The sequence below is a fragment of the Anas acuta genome, chromosome 7 (genome assembly GCF_963932015.1).
Source record: "Anas acuta chromosome 7, bAnaAcu1.1, whole genome shotgun sequence".
Classification (NCBI taxonomy): Eukaryota; Metazoa; Chordata; class Aves; order Anseriformes; family Anatidae; genus Anas; species Anas acuta.
In genome coordinates this window covers 4,754,063-4,773,601 of record NC_088985.1, presented here as the reverse complement: position 1 = coordinate 4,773,601, position 19,539 = coordinate 4,754,063, and the positions used below count along the sequence as shown (strand labels likewise).

Sequence of the window (19,539 nt, the reverse complement as noted above, 5' to 3'; positions counted from 1 at the left end):
GCCACTTCTCCGTACACCTCGCCCCTTTCTGGCTATTGTTTCTGAGCTGTGGGGACAAAACCCGAACGGGTTTTATCTACACTAAAGAACATAGTGTTATTTTCCCCTTTTTGTTCCTTTATTCTTTTTTCTCTAATTCTGAAAGATTTTTGTAAATCTCAATTTGACGAGAGACGTAATTATCAGGAGTAACCATAACTATTTGAATATTCCTATTAAATATTTTTACTTCTATGACTAATTGAGTCAAGGCAATTATCTCTGCAGACTGCATCTAATGTGTTTAATGATAAATAACAAGGATGAAAAATACTTTTTTTTTTCCCCTCTGATAAGCAGCATTTAGCTTTTAGAACGGGTGCTTAGGCAGGAAAAGCTTCTCTCTTCTTTTTGCTTATGCCTGAGCTAGTTTGCAACTTTTTTTGAAGATAGCCTAACCACCAGTCTGCCTTAAACACCATGCCGGAACCTGACGGGCACAGAAACCGTTTAATTATGAAGTATATGCCACAGCCTGGTTTTACACTAATACTGCAATAAGAGTTCAAAAAAAAAGTTTAGTTTTTGCACTTCCTTTACGAAGAGCTTGCTGTGCAAGAAATACTAGCATATTAAAGCTGTAAACGCTATGGAGGGTGTGTTTGGGGGATTCAGAAATGGCTCAAAATGTGGAAAAGTCATAACAGAAATACGGATTATTTGCAGAACTCAATTACTACATCTGTTGTCTACTGCCATAATATACGCAGAGCAACTTTTACTGTGTTAGGCTGTCCTAGAAACATGACAACACTGGTACTGATTTGATGAAATTCCTGGATTACACAGGGCACTAAGACAGAGCTTTCGGAGTGCTTGACATTACTGTACTGCCAGGCCAACCCTGGATGCCTGCCAGCCTAAGCAAGAGTGAAGCCGTATCTCCTGGTTCTGGCGCTATGAAATATTCATTGAAATGTTTGAGATCTAACAGCTTCTGCCCAAAAGTGAGAGTGCCATAAACAGGCTGTTATTCCACTTGCTGGTGAGTTAGGCAGGCGGCAGTCTATAACTGCTCTGTCAATAGCTATGTTGTTTATTTTGACAAAGGAACAGATTGTATTTGCACTGGGAAGGCAACTGGCAGATGGTCTCTGCACAACCTAGCGAGGGCAGGCTCCGCTCCTGTTGATGGCAGGGGGAAGCTCCCGCTTAATCCAGCGCTGGAAGTTTTCCGTTTGAGGAATGTGACTTATTTGTGATCTTTCCCTGAACAAGTTGATCTGACAGACCAGGACATAAAGCTGTTGAGACCAAAAACCTTGGGCTCATCCCCTGCCTACCATGATGGCGAAGGTGCCTTCTGCCACAGAGGCCTTGTCGAGCAGCGTCGGGGACCTCCTGCTCACCCCGTTCCCATGCAGCCTCAGCGTTCAACACCGAGCCCAGAGCTGGGAATAAAATGTGTGTGTCTGCGCTGCTCTAAAAAAGGTGGTTCTGAAAGCTACCGGGTGGTAGCTCTCCATCCTTGCTGGTCTGCATTGTGGCTTGTGAGTTGACGGCTGCTTCTGAGGCCCTGCACGCACAGCTCACTGAGCACACAGGTCTCCTCCGTGCTGGCGTTGCTCCCCTGGACACAGAACCCCCTCCCAGACCACACTCCCCACAGAAATAACGTGAGCAATAGCAGAAAGCCGCTGCAAAACAGGAAAGCCCAAGTCCAGAGAGTACCTGCTCTGCTGCCGGTGGCGCGGCGACTTGTGCCGGGACACAACAGCTGTCACTGCAGAAAACGGGAACAACCTGCCATGGGTGATAAAGAAGAAACAGAAATTAGATTTTCATTTTAGGGAAGGCAAAAGCTGCATGAGGAGGCCGCAGCCCCGTGCACCCAGAGGAGCTATGCCTCTTCTAGGACTGGCATCTGATAGCCACATTATACCACAAAAGGAAAACATGCAGGAGCCCCATGTTGACAGCGTTTTACTTCCTCGGAGCCGTAAGAAAGGCACGTACCCATGTGGTGGACTTGACAACATGCCTGCAGGTAATGAGAAGGCTGTGTACAAACAGAAAAAGTTGTGGTGTTTTGTTTTGTAAATAGAATGAGTTTTCCAAGTGTTGAAAGTTTGCCTAAAGCAGAAGGCATAAATGCTTTTTCTTTGTAGACCTCCCACGCTTTTGTGTTGTTATCACACAGCAACTATTTGTTAATCTGCAACAAACTGGGAATGTTTTCAAAAATATGTGATGCTTATTTTGTCTCAAATTATTTTTAATAACAAAGCTATGCGCCACATGCATGGTTGTGAGCGTTATTGGATGCAATTATTCCTATCTTGAAATACAAAAACACAAATGTTCCTCCTCCTCCTTCACATGGGTTTTAAATTCTTTTGGTTTTATGCTTTGTGCTTGAAACTCGTCTGTTCCCCCTACCCTCCCCAAAAGCTATTAATGGTTCACTACACTTAAAACTCTATAGGTATCTTTCCCTTTGCTATGTTCAAAGTATTAACAGATGAGATCCAATGAAGACTTCCCCTTTTGTGTAAAATAATTTAAATGCAAGGTTTTTTGTTTGTTTGTTTTTCCCTGGGGTTTCAAAGCATTTTGACCTCATTTACAAAAACAAACTTCTGCTATCTCATTGCCAGTCTGTGCATCCCCCGTACACTGACCCAGCAAATCTGTGGCCAGTTTCATCTAAATCTGGCCCAGGGGTTCGCACCTCACGTACTTCTGTCCTGGAAGTTTTGTAAAGGCAGATGGCCACAAAGGAGAAAGGAAAGCCCGTAGAGGCAAGGCTGCGATGAGGAATCACTCCTCATAGCACATCAGAAAAAATCTGGGCCGAAGGAGGGGGAAGAGAAGGCTCCAAAGCATGAAACTGTGGATATGGGGATCTTGTTGGGCAACTTGCTGAAAAAGACGAGGAGTGTCTTTATTTCCCTTTTAAAGCATGTCAAAATACAGCTGTTGTTAGTGCCTGTGCTCACAGGGAAAACCCTGGGTTGCCGCCACTCACGCCCTCTTTCTCTGGGAGATGGTGTGGTCCACAATGAATATAATCTGAAGGAACACTTCAACATTTTTTTTCCCCTACCGAATGCGATTCTACGCGGGCACAAAAGTTTCTTTTTGGCGGGGCCAGCCACAAACTCCGGGAAGCCGGTGAACCTTGGTGGTTTTTGCAGCAACAAAGGGCAGGCTGAGAGCATGGACGCCTCTTTATCCTCCTGCTCTGTTGTTCCCAGCCACCCTCCCAGCACCACGCCGTGTGCGAGCTGGAGCCGGCTGGGTTAAGGCCGCCTCACAGCAGCCTCGGAGCCAGGGATGCGAGGCGTGTGAGGATAAAAAGGTGAGAGAAACTCGGGGCGATGCTTAGCCCTGCCTGAGGCCGAGAGCAACTTGGCAGCCCTCATGGCCGGGCTACAAAGCCCAGGGGCGGCCGGGGAGGAGGCTGAGCAGGCCGCAAGACACAAAGAGCCGCCCCCCCCCCCCCCTTCTTTGTGGGGCCGGGCACACCGGCACCGGGCTCACCTCCATGGGGGGGGCTCGGCTGGGGGCTCCCCGCCGCCGCCGGCCCCTTCCCCCCCGGGCAAGGAGGGCGGCAGCCGCAGGGGGCTTGCAGCAGGCCGGTGACTCCTCCTAGAGGCGGTGTAGCGGAGCGGGAGGGAAGCCCTGCCGCCCCCCTCGGGAGCAGGAGCGGGAGCAGCCGCCGCCGCCATCGCCCTCCTCACGTAGCAGACGGGAGCCGGCGGCTGAGGCGGGGCGAGCGGGCCCGGGGTCGGGGTCGGGGTGGGGGGGGGGAAAAGGAGGCGAGGGCGAGCGGCGGCTGCGAGGGCAGAGAGAGGGGAGAGGGGCCCCGAGGAGGAGGAGGAGGAGGAGGCGGTGAGGAAGCACCGGCAGGTGAGGAGCGGGCGGTGAGGGGGGGGGGTGAGGGGGGGGGACGCTCCCCTCAGCGGCCGTGAGGGGATGGAGGAGGGGGGGGGGAGGGTGTTTGGGAGGGGGGTGTGAGGGGATTTTGGGCGGGTGAGGGGGTCTGAGGGGGGTGAGGGGGTTGAGGGGAGTCTTAGGGAGGGCTCTGAGGGGGTTTAAGGGGGTTTGAGGGGGGTTTGAGGGGTTTAAAGGGGGCGGGAGGGGGGTGCGCGCCCCCCGCCGCCGCCCCCTCACGGAGGCTCCGGCCGCTGACGGGAGGGGGGGAGGGGCGGGGGGGGGGGGGTTTGCGCGGGAAAGCCGCGGCCACTCCGCCCCCCCCCTCCCCGCTCGCCCCCTCCCCTCCGCTCGCCGCTCGCCGCCGCAGGGCGCCTGCGCGGGGCGCGCGCTCGCAGCCAATCGGCGGCCGCCTCGCCTCAGCGCCCGCGGGGAGAGGGAGGGGAGGGAGGGGCGGGGCGGGCGTCGCCATGGCAACCGCGCGGCGTTGCGCGTGCACACGGCCCCGCTGCCGCCTCCCCTCAGGGGCCGCGGGTCCCGTCCCCTGTCCCCCCCCCAACACATTTCACCTTTAATTTTCCGAATAAAAGTTATAATTTGTGGAAAGCAAAGCCCGTGGGTGCCCAGCACAAGCGTACGGCTCACGCACACGCCCCAAAACGCCGCTCAGCAGCCCCGTGTCAAAGCAGCAGGGCTGTGGGGGCAGCTCCCAGCTGAGCGCCTGCTGCCAAAACTCCCCACCCTAAATCCTGCCCCAAATCCTGCCCCAAATCCTGCCCAAGTGCCCCCGGGCTCCTTGTGCTGCAGGGGTGTCTCTGCCACCTCGAAAACCCAGCAGGACAACGGTGTATATAGCCTGCTGGCCGTATATGCGCTGTTTATATAGCGCCTGGGTTAATCTGACCAGGGATTTACCCGATTATTTCTCAAATGCTTAGTGGTAGTCGCTAGCGTGTGCTTCATACCTGGTGTAGGTGTTATCCTGCCTTGTGTTTGGTCGGGGATGTGAAGAGGAGCAGCTGGAGGTTGCTGTTCTCCACCCGTGTTGCAGCGCTTTTGTTCTGCATTGCACAGACAAAGCTTTCTTTTCTTTGTTTTCTATCAGTTTTCGTTCTGAGAGAATAAATTAGACAGTTTTCCTTGGTTGGTCTGGGGAGCTTGTCTGAACTGATGCCAGAAGGGACCTGAGGGAGCAGGAGGGCGCCTTGGCTTCTGTCCCCTCCATCAGGCTGCTAACATCACGTGCAAGAAACAGCTTCTGCTTTGGGCTCCAACAAGCAGATTCTGATCTAGATACTTTTTGATCAACTATTAAAAATCTTGTCTTTGTTTTGCCTAACAGCTGTTCAGCATAAACAAAAAATCAGTTGTTTTGTTGTAGGCATTTGGTAGTGCACTGAGCTACCTGGAGGGCACCCATGCTTTCTTGCCAGATCTTGACCTATAAATCTCTGAACCTGTTGATCTCTGAGCTTGCTTCCTGGCCAGCTTTTCCACTCCAGGCTCACTAGCACATCACAATCTGGTTTTGGGTCCGTGTGTTTTTTAATAGTATTGGAGGTCTCACCACCGAAATGTCACTATGTGGTTTTGTACTTCTGCGCATCGATGTAGGAAGGGCTGGAAAGTGGTTTTAAGGTTGTTTTGGTAAACCTCGATATGTGGGATGCAAATCATGGGGCAGTCTGGTGCTTGCCCTCTGCAGGTAACCGTGGTGGGGTGGGCAGTGGCAGAACCTCCAGGTGGCCAAAGCAGATCCGCCTGGGAGCAGGGAGAGCCCTGCTTCCAGCAGGCAAAAGGAAATTGTTGTTGGTTGCCTTGGGCTCTTGGGAAGATGCAATTCCCAGAGCAAGGCCCAGCTTGCAACAGTCTACCTTATTTTCATCATATTGTAGAGAGCTCCAGGAGATCTGGTAGCTGTTAAATCCCCCATAGCAACACAGGGGTGGTGGAGCTGTGAAGAGTAGGAGTGTGCCGTGACCAATTAGGGGATTGGAAGCACTAATTGCTTTAAATTGCCCAAGCCTCATGATGTCACGGTAGCCAGATATAGACGCAGTTTTTCCAACTCAGTGACGATGGATTTCATGTACGTGCCATGGCCGTGTTTTTTCAGTGGGGAATCTAGTTTGTTAGGGCAAACCCAGAGTCATTGCATCGCTTGGCAATGATTAATGTGGGTAGACTTGAGTGCTTTTCAACTGATAAGATCTTGATGTTTAAGCAGCATCACCTGTAGACAACAATGAGGACCAGCAGTGCTCAACTTGTAGCTCTTCTGCTGTTGGCAGCTTTGGAGCAGCCCAGGTGGGTGCATCGTGTAAATGGCGTCAGGTATGAGTTGGTGTGCATCCTCCTGGGTCAAATGGGTCCCTGCCAGGGGGAGAAATGATCCTGGCCCCTGGGAGCTCACTGTGGACAAGGTGTAGCTCTTCTGTACAAGATAGTGAGGACTGATGTTCATCTGAGCCTAAGATATCTGGCATAGGTAGCTGACTGCTGTAGTATATCCTGTTTCTTTTTTCAAGTTCACATTAATTGTATTCTAGCAGATTTGATTATGCCAGAGCTTGGTGTTTTCTACCAGTAATCATCTTCTGTAGGATACAAGACAAGAACAGAGCTTCCAGATGCTTCATGTGTAGCCTGGTCCATGTACATTGCAAAGAAGAGGGGAAGAATGATAGCAGAGTTTTGAAACTTCTCCTGTTCTGAGGCTTAAGCAAAATTCTGCAAACGCACCTGGACTGGTACCTGCAGTGCATTTGGAAAAACGTTTGGGAATCCAAAGGTTGCTTTGGCAGCAGTGGGTAAAAATGGCTGAGAACAGCAGAGGCTGAGGGAGATAAGGAGAGAATAAAGGCACAGAGACAAAGGTGGGAAGTTCAATGAGGCAACAAAGGAATGAGCCAGAAGTGTTTAATTATACCCACAAGTGTATATAACGTAACGGTGTGCCCTGGAGCAGTGTGCTTAGTTATGCAAACATGTTTTGATTTTCTATCACAGAGATCAAGTACAACCGCTGTGTTTTCTGTGGATGCAAGCCTCATGATGTTTGCTTTTTTTATTTTTTTTCCCATTGATTTATAAGCAACTGGGATTTGGTACTACAGCAAATATATGAGAGGCTTGCTTAATATGATTTAGATGCGTGATTCTTTGTAGTGTGCCCCTTCAGTGTGGCTCTCTGTCAGGATCTCAGTGCAGAACTGAATTGGTGGGTGATGAAACCATCCTGGTGTAGCAGGAACCAGATCGTAGGCTCCTGCACACATTTATTAAGTTTCACATTAAAATGTGATATGCTCGTGTTACTCAGGAGGCTGATCCACAAGTTTGCTCTTCCCCTGGCTAGAAACCTAGACCCCAGCCTATGTTTGCTGGTTAGTTGCAGCGTCAGTTACCACGAGCTGGAAAGGATGCTTTATGAAGGGTAATCAGTAGCACAATATAAAATGGGCAAGTTGTGCAGGGTTTGTCAGAAGTAGCAAACTTTGTCAAGCGGAGGGACCTCGAGAGATGACCTTGTCCAGCCTCCTGTCGGTACCTCGCTGACTTGTGGCACATCTCTCGCCCCTCTGAAGCTGTGCTGAGGGAGAGCTGCTGCCGCCTTCCAGTGATGCTGTCATGGAGCTTTTCCCATCTTTTCCACCTTTGAAGCAGTCATTTGTGTCTCAAAAGACCATTATTATGTCTTACTTCATCTTTCTGTTCAGATTTTCTGTCAGGCCTCTGGCCAACCCCATCACACTCCCGAGGATCCCCCTTTGGTGCCGTATCTGAAGCACGGAGGCCGCGGCACGGAGCTTGCCTTTCCACACCAGTTGTTTGGTCCTACACAACTAATTCCTCCTGCATAAATGCACTTTATTCCCATTATGTGGAAGTTTTGATTCCCTTGGGTGTGTTTGAAGTGGCCCTAGCTGTCTAACCTCTGCTGATAAGCAGCAGTTTATGAGCTTTTTACCATCACTCGTGACTCCGGCCTGGCGGTTTTTGTGGAGCTCAGGATGGGATGACGAGCAGCATAAATTTGGATGTCCCTACATCTGATAGGTTTACTGGTGTAATCCTTCCCAGCTTCGGCTACTCTGCCCCCATAATGTATCGCAGGCACTAAGAGAAATGATGTGGCTGATGGACGAGGAGACACCAGGGTGTTGTCCATCCCCGCAGGCCTTGCGGTGGGTTTATTTCCTTGATGTAAGTGGAACCAATGTTTCGGTTAGATTATCGTAGAAACCCACCCTGGCATTAGGCTGTTAGGGATGAGCCATTTTCTGTGAACGCCTGACTGTGCTGGCGCCAGGTGACCCTCACGGGAGGATCACAAAGGAAACCCAGCTTTGTGCCCTCCTCGAATAAATGTTGATGTTCCCAAGGGCCTGCAGTGCTGCCCAAGGCCTTCTTTCAGGTGGCTATTTTAAAATGCAGGCTGTGATTTTATAAAAAAAAAATATGTTACGCCATCACGTAAAGTTGTGAATACTTTTTAGATCATCTCCTGCCTTTTGTTTCCTCGTTCCACCGAGGCGGGTGGATGCCGGGAATTAAGTAGCTGTGCCTTCGGTACCAGAAATGCCATCTGTGGCAGTCACGCTCCTCGCTGCCTTCAGAGGAGAGCATCTCGAGCTACTCTTTGTGTACCAAGATCGGCTCTCAGCGCAGAAAAAGCCCATCCCGAGAAAGCCGGATGGACAGGAGAAAATGGTAGCCAGTCCTTCTGAGATGAGAGATTAAAGGGAGGGCTTTAATCCTTTAGATCCGTGGAGGAAGGCTTCTGCAGCCCTCTGTAGATACTGTGAAGGTGATCCGGAGAGAATTATTAAAGCAGTGAGGTCTGTGAGCTGCCCCCTGGGGCTCTGTTCCTGCGGCCGAGCGGTGCGAGGGGAGGTGCCTGAAGCACGGCTGCTTCCCTGCTTCTCTTCAGCCCGACATGCTAGATTTTCTGTATAAAAGACCCCTGAGGAAGCTGTATTTGTAGGTAGGTTTTGTCTTCTGCTGTGCGAGCAGCACAGCTTCCTCTAGTTGCAGGTGAAGGTGGCGTCAACATCTGCTTTTCAGGTTGCTTACTGCTATCCATCACCCCAGCTCTCAGCTGTCTGTAACTCACTGAACTTTAAAATCAGCATTGAAACTTGCCATGCTGTGCTGTCTGCCTTCCTGAGAGTTGTTTCTGGGTTGTGTTTCTTTTTAAAGATTCATTTAATGTATGCTGGATTTTTATTATTATTTTTAATTCTCCAAGCAGTATTTCTGTGGTATTGCTATACTGGTGGTGCGGTAGTCAAAAACAAGCAAACAAAACAAAGCTATAGCACCCGTTCCAGTTGTCTGAATATAAATAATGCCTCGATTTTATCAGGTATTGAGACTGGATTTGTTGTGGGTTTTGTTTTTTTTTGTTTGTTTGTGTTTTTTTTTTTCTTCTGGAAGAACAAGGCAACGATGTATAAAGATGTTTCTCATATCCTGAACATCGGTCCTCTTTCTTCTCTCTTACAGCTTTTGGTTTGGAGCAAGGGACTAAGAATCACCAGCACATTGAGAAGCACAAAGCCGCAAGATGTCGGGCCGCAGCGGGAAGAAGAAAATGTCCAAACTGTCACGCTCCAGCAGGGCAGGCGTTATTTTCCCCGTGGGGAGGATGATGCGCTACTTGAAGAAAGGAACGTACAAGTACCGGATAGGTGTCGGAGCACCAGTTTACATGGCAGCTGTCATAGAGTATCTAGCAGGTAAACCAAGAACCCGATGCTGATCAGCCCCTCGGGTGCTGATGGTGCATGGCAGCCTGGGGTACCTGTGGGGTGAGGTATGGACGTGTTCAGCACTCTGAAAGTCTGGCTCTGAAAGGGCAGGAGAGGTATAAATTCGCTTAAAGTGCTCAAGGAGATTAATTTGCTTCTCGAAGAGGCTGAGGATGGAAATTTTCTCCTTTAGAGGCGCTGTGCTTGATCACTAGTTGGGCTGCTTGTTCTTTATTGCTGCTCTACAATAGGTAGTTTGAGAGAAAACTGATAGGTTTGATACAGTTGGATGTGAATAACAGTAGAGAGGGGAAAAAAAACCTCACTTTGTACATCTGTAGTGCGTGTGAAGTGAACAAACTGTTTTGTTGGCTGCATTTTTCCTTATGGAGCAGTGTCAAAGTGCTATGAGACATGGAGGTGGTGCATTTGTATTTAAAAAAATTGTTTGGCTTCTTGGATGTATAAAGAAACCGTGTCAGGATTTAAAACTTCCTCCACACCTGAGCTTTTCCTTTGCTTTATGAAAGTGACTTCAGAGAAAGGGGCAGGTGATACCGGGATGCCATATACTGTAATATTCTGTGGTGTGTTGTAATGTACTGTGGTGTTTTGGACCATCCTATGAACGTATCTGCCTGGATTCGTGTTTAAGTGTGGGAAAACAGCACCTTGCTGGATTGTTTCATTGCTTGGCAGAGAGAGGATTCTAGTTCCAGTTCCTGAAGTGTTACAGGTCAAGACTGAGGTGCATTAAAGAATCTGTGAGGAGTTACCAGCCTGGAATTAGTCGAGTGGGTTAATGTTTCAGGAGTGCAGATTACCAAAGTGGCACAGGCGATGCATGTGTGGAGCCTGGTTGTCCATAACAGTGCTCCGGCCTTTATGTAAACACTGCTGTCTTTTTACACACCAAAACCTCATAAAGTCATTAAAAGCACTGTTTCCCTTTAAAGGTGTGGAGAACATCTGAAGCAGTGATAACTTCAGGTTACATTTCTGATGATGCCTGATAGCGTGTTACAGAAACTTCCACGTTTGTGCTGGTTAACTGCAGGACCAAAATAAAATGTTGCTTATGTGGAAAAAACGTGAACAAAACTTTTATGCTTGCATTTATGTTTACCTCCAGCTCCCTCAGGAGTTAAGTAGGGAGCTGGTTTTAAACCAAAACACCACTGAAAAGCACAACAAAATCCAAGATGGTGAGCATATCCCCCACTTTTTTTTTAAATGCTGTGTAAGAGCTAACACGTTTGTATTTTTCAGTCTTATTTCATCACAGAGAAGGATCAGTTCTGAAAGTGAGTTTGGAGGCGCCCTTTCGCTTCATTAAGAACATAAGTATTTGCACGATCCAGTTTCAGATGTTAAAATCGAAGTCTTACAAGTGCCGAAATCTCTCTCTCAGTGGAGCTGGTGCAGTTGTGCTGTTCCAGGGAAATCTGTGGCTTGTGGAGCTTCCTTACCTGCGACACAGAATGCTGCTCAGCAGAGATGCTTCAGGGTTGGGGGAGATGTGGAGGTAGAGGATTCAGAGCTCTTGCAGCTCCCCTGCTCTGCCCACACTGCTTTTCAACCTTGTTGTTATTGCTGGGCCCCTGTATGTTTTCTAGCGGGGTTGAGACCTTTAGGATTGCCATAAATATGGATTTCTCTAGCAAGGTGTGTTTGCTTTTCGGTACCATTGATCACGAATTGCTTAGAAGTCACCTGCAGCCAGTTGTCTGGGGGTGACAAGAGGAACACAGCATTACATGAATTTTGGAAATCATCCTAACTTTTGTTATTGAATAACACATTCCTTAGTGACTGCTGACCTTCAGTCCTGGGAGAAACCCTTTTTTCTTTTCCCAGCCCACAGGCCCACAGCCTTCAGAGGAGTTTCCTAGAATAAGCATCTGGAGAAGCTTGTTCTCTGAGCTGCCACAGTTATTACGAGGTGTACGAATAAATTGCCAAGTTAGTGTCTGTTGCATGCAGCACCTCCATAGCGCAGACTAAGTCATGGTAAGCCTTTCAGAACCCACAGCACAGCAGTTTGCCTGTTGTCTGAACTAGAACAGTGTACCTCGGTTCTGGTTCTGCTTCTGGCTAGCAAATGCAGTTAAATTTAAATGATTAATATGGTAAGGACAGATTATGTGCAGGCCTACACTCTGTTTTAGGGAAAAAAAAACAACAATGTATAGTCAGCCAAGCAAGAGAACTGCTAGATATGTAGGCTGGGGGCCCACATAAATTGTAAGGGAATGTTATTTTAAGCTGCTTGGTTCAGCAGAGAGAGCCCTTGCCCAGCCCTGTATATATTGTGAGAGCAGAGCAATATTTCTGAGCAAACACCTATTGTTTGTGGACTTCCAAACCAAAGTTTCTGTGCTCTGTCCAGAGTTTTGTTTGAAAAGATTACAGAGATGGATAGCTTGATTAAAAAGCAGCATTACTGCGGCTGACCCTGCTGATCCAGCTATTCCCAACGGGTATGCAATAACATAGAATATTTGGTTTGGGGATGCCTTTAGAAATGAAATGTGGTTTTCTGAGGTTGTTGTCAGACAGGGTATTTGATATCAAACTGGTAGCATTTCTTAGCATTATCTGAGGCTTCCTGTTTTAAATTGGTTTGATGATGTTTTTGTCATCAAGTGGTGACTACGTGGGCTGAAAGCCTGCACACAGGGGAACTGCTTCAGGCGAAATCTGGGGGAGTGGGAGTAAAAGGGTGGAGAACTCTGGTGTGGTTCTTCAACCCTTTCACCAAAGTGGGTTGAACAGTTCTCTTTTGCCATGTTAAAGCATTCATGAGAACTTTTCCCCTATTTTTTTATTTTCTGCTTTTAGGCAGAGGCTTTTTTTTTTGCTTTATGAAAGGGGAAGGGTGGTGTCAGCCATCCCAAAGAAATTTGCTGTTTGGCCAAGCTGTAACTTTGAAAAAATCAGATTGCTCACGCTCAGCAGTGACTTCTTTGATTTTAACAGCTTAAAATCTCCGAAGACTTAGGCTGGAGTGTGCTCAGTGAGGACCTTCCCAGCTCCTAGTGCTGCCCAGACTGCCGGTGCATCGTCCCCGCAGGGCGACGGAGCGTGCCTCAACCTCTCCCAGCTCTGACGTGAGACAGGACCGCGCGTGGGCCACCCCACACAGTGACTGAGCATGCTTCAGCCCAGGGCTACAGGTGCTCAGAAGGAATTTCCCCTCTCACTGCTGTCCCTGGCTGCCCCTGGTCACAGCACAGAGCTGACAAAAGCTGCAAAGAGGCGGGTGGCAAGAGGTCTGGGACTGGAGATGCCCTGGGTGGGAGTAGGAGAGGCTAATCCTGCTTACTGGCTGCGAACTGGGAAGGGCTGGGATTAAGCGGATAAACATCCCAGGTAAGGGAGACTGGGGCCAGGGAACAGGTTCCAGATCCTTTGGGGAAGGAGGAACAGTTAGTAATATTTTGGGGAGCTGATGGTTATGGGAGAAGAGTGCTGATGCTGGAGACAGCTGAGGATGGCTCATGCTGGTGGGGAAGTTAAACTGAGGGCCAAAGGGGAAGTAAGTGGCAGAGGGCGCCCACAATGATACACCCAAAGCTGAAGAGAAAGTTGCAAAAATAGGGCACAGGGCATGGATCCCATGGAGGGAGGTGCTGCTGGTGAAGAATCTAGAAAGGAAGATTGAGTCTGAGAAGAGCGGACAGAAGGCAGAAATGCCCAGGGAAGGAAAATGAGGTGGAAGTCTCAGTGCCTAGGAAAGGGGAATGGGCTGTGGAGCTGGGGAATGGGTAGGGTGGGAGAGGCAGGAGGCGTCAGATTGGACCAGAGCTGTCTGACATCAGTCCAGGACTTAGGATGGACTCTCCCATGTACGTAATTTGTCAGTGGCCTGAATTTGTGTTACCCTGAAGCACTGAGCCTCTTGACTAGCATCGTCCAGATGGTGCATGTGCACCTGGGGCATCCTTATGCCCTGCCACCGTGTGGTTCAGTCTGCCTTCTGGCTTTTGCAGGCGTTCTCTGTGTTGCAGGCCGCTAGATCCCCTTTTTGCCCTTTGTTTGCAAGACAGATTGTGGCTGCAGCCCACTGCCATTGTCAACACTGAATCTGAGCTCTGGCTTGTCAACTCCGTTGTAAAAATGCCAACAATCACTGCAGCATATCTTGAGAAGAGGTACTGTTAAACCTCGACTGATTAGCACAGATGAGGAAGATCTTATCAAGGATCTAAAGCTTTTTATGTTTTTATTTATTTTTTATAATCTATCTTGTTTCATATCTTAGGCTTGAAGGTCATATTGCAAAACTGCAACTTAATTCCTGTCCAGAAGCTTGTGTTTCCTGGAACAGTGATGGCCTCCACTGGCTTCAGAGTCAAAAATCTGATGAAAAAATAACCTTGGTTCTTGATTTCTGGACTTTGCAACATGCACGTGCCAGACTGTGCTGGCAGCATGTGCGGGGCTGACTGCAGTCATCGTCTGAGTCAAACAGCAGCAGAATGTGCGCCCTAAAGCACCTTCCAAAACGTAGGCAGAGAATACAGATGCATCTTGCTTAGGAAGCAGACGAGATGTGAACAATGTGCTGGTGAGAGAAACTGATCGAGGTGGCAGTGGAAAGCCGCGTTCTCTAAATTAGGGAAGGAACAACGCCAGCAAATGCTTCCTCCTTCAAAGGACATCGACTGGCGTGCTCTTCTGTCTGGTGTTCTCACCTGCCATCAGGAGACAAATTGAGCAGTTGCTTTTCCACTTGCCAGTGGAGGACCAAAAACTCCATCTGATGCATCTTGTCAGAGCAAAGGTATTACGGGGCAGATTTGTGTGTCGTAGCGTAACAGGAACTGTCAGCGTACCTTAAAGGGGAAGTGGAAAACCCAATAACCTGTCTGAAATCCTTCTGCTTCTGTGGTCGTTAGTTCTCAGTTATCTTCCTTATCGGGCCCGCTGAGCGCTTCACAAAGCAGGCTGGGCTCAGCTGACCAAATAACTTTGGCCTGACTGTGATGCTTTTAGTTCGCACACGTTCCAGATTTGTTGATCCATCAGCTAAGGAAACCTCTCTTTCTCCTGTATGTTACAGGATGAGACAATGGCATCCCGTTCAGGTCGTGGCTTAGCTGCTGCTTGTGTTGGTTGCAGGACAGCTAGGTTCTTCCCTGCTCCTGAGTACTCATCAAACAGGATTAAGAGGGTCTGCTGAAAAGACTTAAAAACTTCTTTTTGGGGTCACTTAACTTTTTCAAGATCCATACACCAGTGCCCAGTCTTCTTCTACTCTCTTGTAGCCCGAAGTCCAAGAAACTCCACATTTTTTTTTTATAAATGTAGTTGTAGAGGGTGAGATGTGTCTTTGATTTTTTAAATACTGATAAGGTGATCACCTACCCAGGAACTTAATGGCCTAGGTGCTGTGCAGAGTCAGGCCAGTTCTGGACATAGTTCTGCTGCCTCTGTTCAATTCCTTCATGAGGCTATGGTGAAATGCAGCGTGCACAAATGAGCTCGTTTGCTTTTAGCCATCTGTGCCGAAGATGTCTGAATTTGAAGTTAAGCTTCCAGTGTGGAGGCTTCTTGTGTGGATTTCGAATCTTGAGGGAGCCAAATTATTTCAGAATTCACTTTAATTCTTAATGTCTGCTGTTAGGAGGACATAAAATAAAACCAACTTAGGTCTGAGAATATCCAGATGCCCAATTTCAAGAGAGCTTGCTGTAGTGAAGGACTTCATTATAGGAGTTATATTCTCAGACTGCAGTCTCCTTAGAGTTTAGATGACCTCAGCTGTTGAGATGTTTCTGCTGGAAACATAAACTAGTTTCTTTAGGGATCTGCTCTTATCAGTAGAGGATGTGGTAACTGCAGCCTCCAGATTTGATTGTTTTTTCCTTTTTTGCACATGCCATTTTATGTTCTTAAGACTGAGTCCCTGCCTTCGTTCTGAAGTCTCCAGCATTTGAAAAATACGCATATAGACAATCGTTAGAAGGAGGTAAGGCAATTATGTACCTATGCAAATAATTGGCATCCTTTGGTAAGTTACTTATATGCATCGTCTGCGGTCTGCCCTACATCATCTCTGTCTTGGATTCCCTTCTTCCTGGTGTCCTGTGGTAGATGCAAAGTGCCTGGTGTTTGAGTGTTCTGCGTTTTTTGCTCTCAACATTAGGCAGAGGACACTTGAGTGCACCATCAGGATGCTGCTGGCCAAAGGACCCAGAGCCTGGGGGAGTGGGGTGAGCACACGGTTAGCAGGATGTGCTTGTTGTTGGCACATCTGAAAGAACTGCAGTTCCCATCCAGGTAAGTATGTTTTTTTTTTAATTCCTGCTGCAATTCTCCTCTGCTGTCAGCATAAATCTGCACAACCCCCTGGAGAAGTGTGGGTCTCCTTTCTTGCTCTCTGCTGGTCTGCACACTGGATGGCAATCTGTTCCTGCTGTCTGCTGCTGCCTTCGCTCCACCGACAGAGGTCAGGGATCTGCAAGCACCAGCCCTGCAGCCCCACGGGGGTGACCATCACCGGACAGTGCAGGATCTCTTTTCCATCTCCTTTCAAGTCTAGGTCAGACACCTCAGAGTTGGGAAATGCCAGAGCTGAGGTTGCTGGCCCAGCTTTTATTGTAGACCCACTGTGGTGTTGTCCCGATCCTGTTTTTGCCTGTCTGCTCGCTGCTTTTCCCTCAGGCTGGAGGCCTAGTTACGACAGCCATGGTTCTGATAGCTCCTAAAATTTAAATGCTCCTCTTTGCAACTTTAATAATGTTTTTTGCAAGTTTTGCATGAATAGTTGTGAACAGTTTCAACAGAGGCTGACTGTTTCTTGAGCAATTCGCTGTGAACGTGCACACAAGTTGAAACAATGGCTCTCACATCTCCAACGTTCAGTTAAATATGTGTGCTTTAGCAGTGAAAGCTGGATGACAAGTATGCACTTTTGTTATTCTAACAGAGCGAAATTGAAAGCTTGTATTTTTCCCATGAACTGAGGGCTAAACCTCTTGTTGAAATCCTTTGGATTTTAGCCAGAGAGCATTTTGCAGATTCCCACTAGACTTTCCATGGAAGTTCTTTCTGTAATAGTTGCAGCTCTTTATATAATTGATGAAATGGGAGTAAGATATCATAACAGAAAGCAGGTGGGCTGTAAGTTTCTTACTCCTGTTACTGACAAATGTAAAAACAAAAACAAGGCGGGCACTTGATACCTTTTTAAATGAAATAAGAGGCAAATATGACTTCTGATGGTTATTTGGAGCAAAACATTCCCTTCTCCTTTCTTCTTGGTGCTTCAGTGGAGTTCTTACATGAGAAATAAGTCGTAAATACAGCCTAAACTGTGTAAGTTAATAATGCTGACTGCTACAGTTTGCTAAAAAAAAGTGTGTCTGTGTTTCCTCTATACCAATTAGAAAACCCTCAGCGACTTCAGTCACTGTCTAAAAGTTACTGCAAAAGTAGAACGAACTTTTGAATTGACCGCCTGTTCCAGGAGACCTAGAGAACTTTCTACCAACAGATCATGCATTGAAGCTCTCGTGTTGTCTCTGCTTGCATCTAAGCCAAACCTTTTGTATCTTGTTCTGAAATGAAGCCTCTCACCGATTTTCAATGCCCTTTAATACCGAATTGCAGCATCGCCTGGCTAGTTTGTTGGCTTTCAAAGTACTTCTTTAAATGCACCTCAGTCTTTGTCTTACCTGGTTCTCAGAATCCTTGCTGTTTTGTCACAACTTTCTGAACTAGGTTTGGGGTTTCATTGCATGCTTTGCTGTTCTGTTGTTACAGGGTTACTGCTACATTCTGGACTGCTGATGTACACTTTTATAGGGTGTTTGTTCTTTTTTGAAAGAGAACTCTGACTTGGGAATCATAAAAGAAGTTATGTGAACCAAGCTGAGCATATTTTCTGCTAGCTGTCCTTTAGGAAATTAGAAAGAACAAATTCTGTTATGTAATGTTAAAATATATTGAGTGTTGTTTGGTTTCTGCATTTACAAAGCAAAGATCATTGAAATCGGTAAAATACCCCCCAAGAGGTAAATAGATAGGAAAAGGGAACGTAAAATGAGTACACAGGGTGTACAGAAGTTACATTTTTGTCACTCATTTTTATCTCAATGTGTTTTGCAGCTGAAATTCTAGAACTAGCAGGAAATGCAGCAAGAGACAACAAGAAAGGAAGAATTGCCCCCAGGCACATCCTCCTGGCAGTAGCAAATGATGAGGAGCTGAATCAGGTACTCCTTTACCTTGCAGTGCGAGTGTTATCTGCTGTAGCATGAATGAAGCTGCTCCCAAGAAAGTTAGACATTCTAGCCTGACATATGAATGAAACACAAATATTAAAGCAGAAGATGGCAAGATGTTGCCAACCCAAATGAAGAGCCAAAAAAAAAAAAAGGGTTCTCTGTGATATTAGATCTGAAATCACTTGGATATAAATTTCGTTGCTTCCACAGCCTGTGGGTTGTGTTGAAGTGGGAGAACTTGATGCCTAATTTTTAACTCGGTGATATCTGATACTTAACAAAAATATACAAGACAGACAGCCTTTTCCAAAAGCTGTGGAAGTGTGTGTGTTTTCTATTACGCTGTCTGTGAGGCCCATCTTGGATGGGGAGCTGGCTGACTCTCTGCTGTAGCTGCGTCCAGCACTGCCTCTCCTTCCATATGTCTGAGTCTTGTTAGCACACTGACTGGTTTTGCAGAGTGTTTTGACTCTGAGGATCACTTGTGGAGGGAGAAGAGAGGTCATGGCATGGGCTGTGAATTGCAGCATTCAGGGCTGCTGGAAAGGATCAGTCAGCAGCAGAGGACCTCTTCTTGGATGGCCCTGTGCAAAGATGGATGACATCACTCACACCTTGAAAGGTTCCTGCACCGAGTTTGTCTGCTCTAAATAATGAAAATGTGGTGCCCGTGAAGTCATCCAGCTCTGTTTTCTGTTACGGAAACTGAAAACTCAAAACAGAGGTGATGAGAGAAGGAAAAGAATTGGAACACTACCAGCCCGTTCCTTGCACCATAAAACTGGTCACTGGCCTGTGGAACAGATCTACTGCTGTCAGTTGGATCGGCCAGGATTTGCCCTCTGTGTAAATACTGCTGCCCGTTCCTGTTGTTTACCCCTGCAAAGCAGGTTCTTGGGTCTTATGCTTACTTCCACCGCATCTGCTTTCCTGTGAAAGCAGTCTATAACCTTCCTTCAGCAGCACTGGAGTGCAATTTTTATTTATTTATTTTTTAAGTAGCCTGCAAGTGCTTATCTCCTCTTACCCTCACTCACTGTCTGCGAGTCACCGAGGTGTGCAGAAAGACCAGCACTGAAAGACAGAAAAGGGTCTGACCTGTAGAGTGACAGAGTTCTCTGGGGTATGCTGACCGACCTCGCTGGGACTTGCCAGGTTTTCCCTCTAATTGGGTTTTCTTCTGATAAACAAAAAAGGTACGGTGCTTTAGGAAGTGTGGGCTCGGTGTGTTTGTGCTATGAAGTCAGCAAAAATTGCTGGAGTGCAAACTTTGAGAATTCATAATGAGCTGCTTTATGCTGCTTTCCCTTGCAGTTGCTAAAAGGTGTGACTATTGCAAGTGGAGGTGTCCTGCCCAGAATTCAGCCAGAGCTCCTAGCCAAGAAACGCGGTGCCAAAGGCAAATCTGAGACTATCCTCTCCCCGACTCCTGAGAAGAAGGGAAGGAAATCCATGGTGAGCAAAAAGAGTGGGAAGAAGGCAAAGTCTAACAAGGCCCGGACACCCAAAAAGGTAAGCATGAGGCAGATACGGGATCCTGGATATGTGAGAGAAGGTTTGGATCAAAACCAACTGAAATTATCAGGAGGAACAAATCGGTGCCTCTGCATTTGTCACAACTGGAGGTAGGAGTTGGT

At 47.6% G+C, this 19,539-nt stretch overlaps 1 protein-coding gene and 1 long non-coding RNA gene across 5 annotated transcripts in view; one reads left to right on the top strand and one right to left on the bottom strand.

The window, feature by feature from the left end:
- Positions 1–3,662, bottom strand: part of LOC137859519 (uncharacterized) — a 23,531-nt gene extending 19,869 nt beyond the window's left edge. For both annotated transcript variants that reach the window (XR_011098351.1, XR_011098350.1), the window contains exons 1-2: positions 3,523–3,662; positions 1,711–1,782 (exon numbers count right to left, since the gene is read on the bottom strand). This is a non-coding gene — a long non-coding RNA (uncharacterized lncRNA). The remainder of the gene's footprint in view (positions 1–1,710; positions 1,783–3,522) is intronic.
- Positions 3,045–19,539, top strand: part of MACROH2A2 (macroH2A.2 histone) — a 25,838-nt gene continuing 9,343 nt past the window's right edge. For 2 of the 3 annotated variants that reach the window (XM_068688651.1, XM_068688654.1), the window contains exons 1-4: positions 3,748–3,891; positions 9,424–9,656; positions 17,784–17,890; positions 19,217–19,414. In XM_068688651.1, the coding sequence (XP_068544752.1) occupies positions 9,485–9,656; positions 17,784–17,890; positions 19,217–19,414 (477 nt within the window). In that variant the 5' untranslated portion in view covers positions 3,748–3,891; positions 9,424–9,484. Of the gene's footprint in view, positions 3,341–3,747; positions 3,892–9,423; positions 9,657–17,783; positions 17,891–19,216; positions 19,415–19,539 lie in introns of those variants that run through there. The other variant, XM_068688653.1, reaches the window with a different exon arrangement.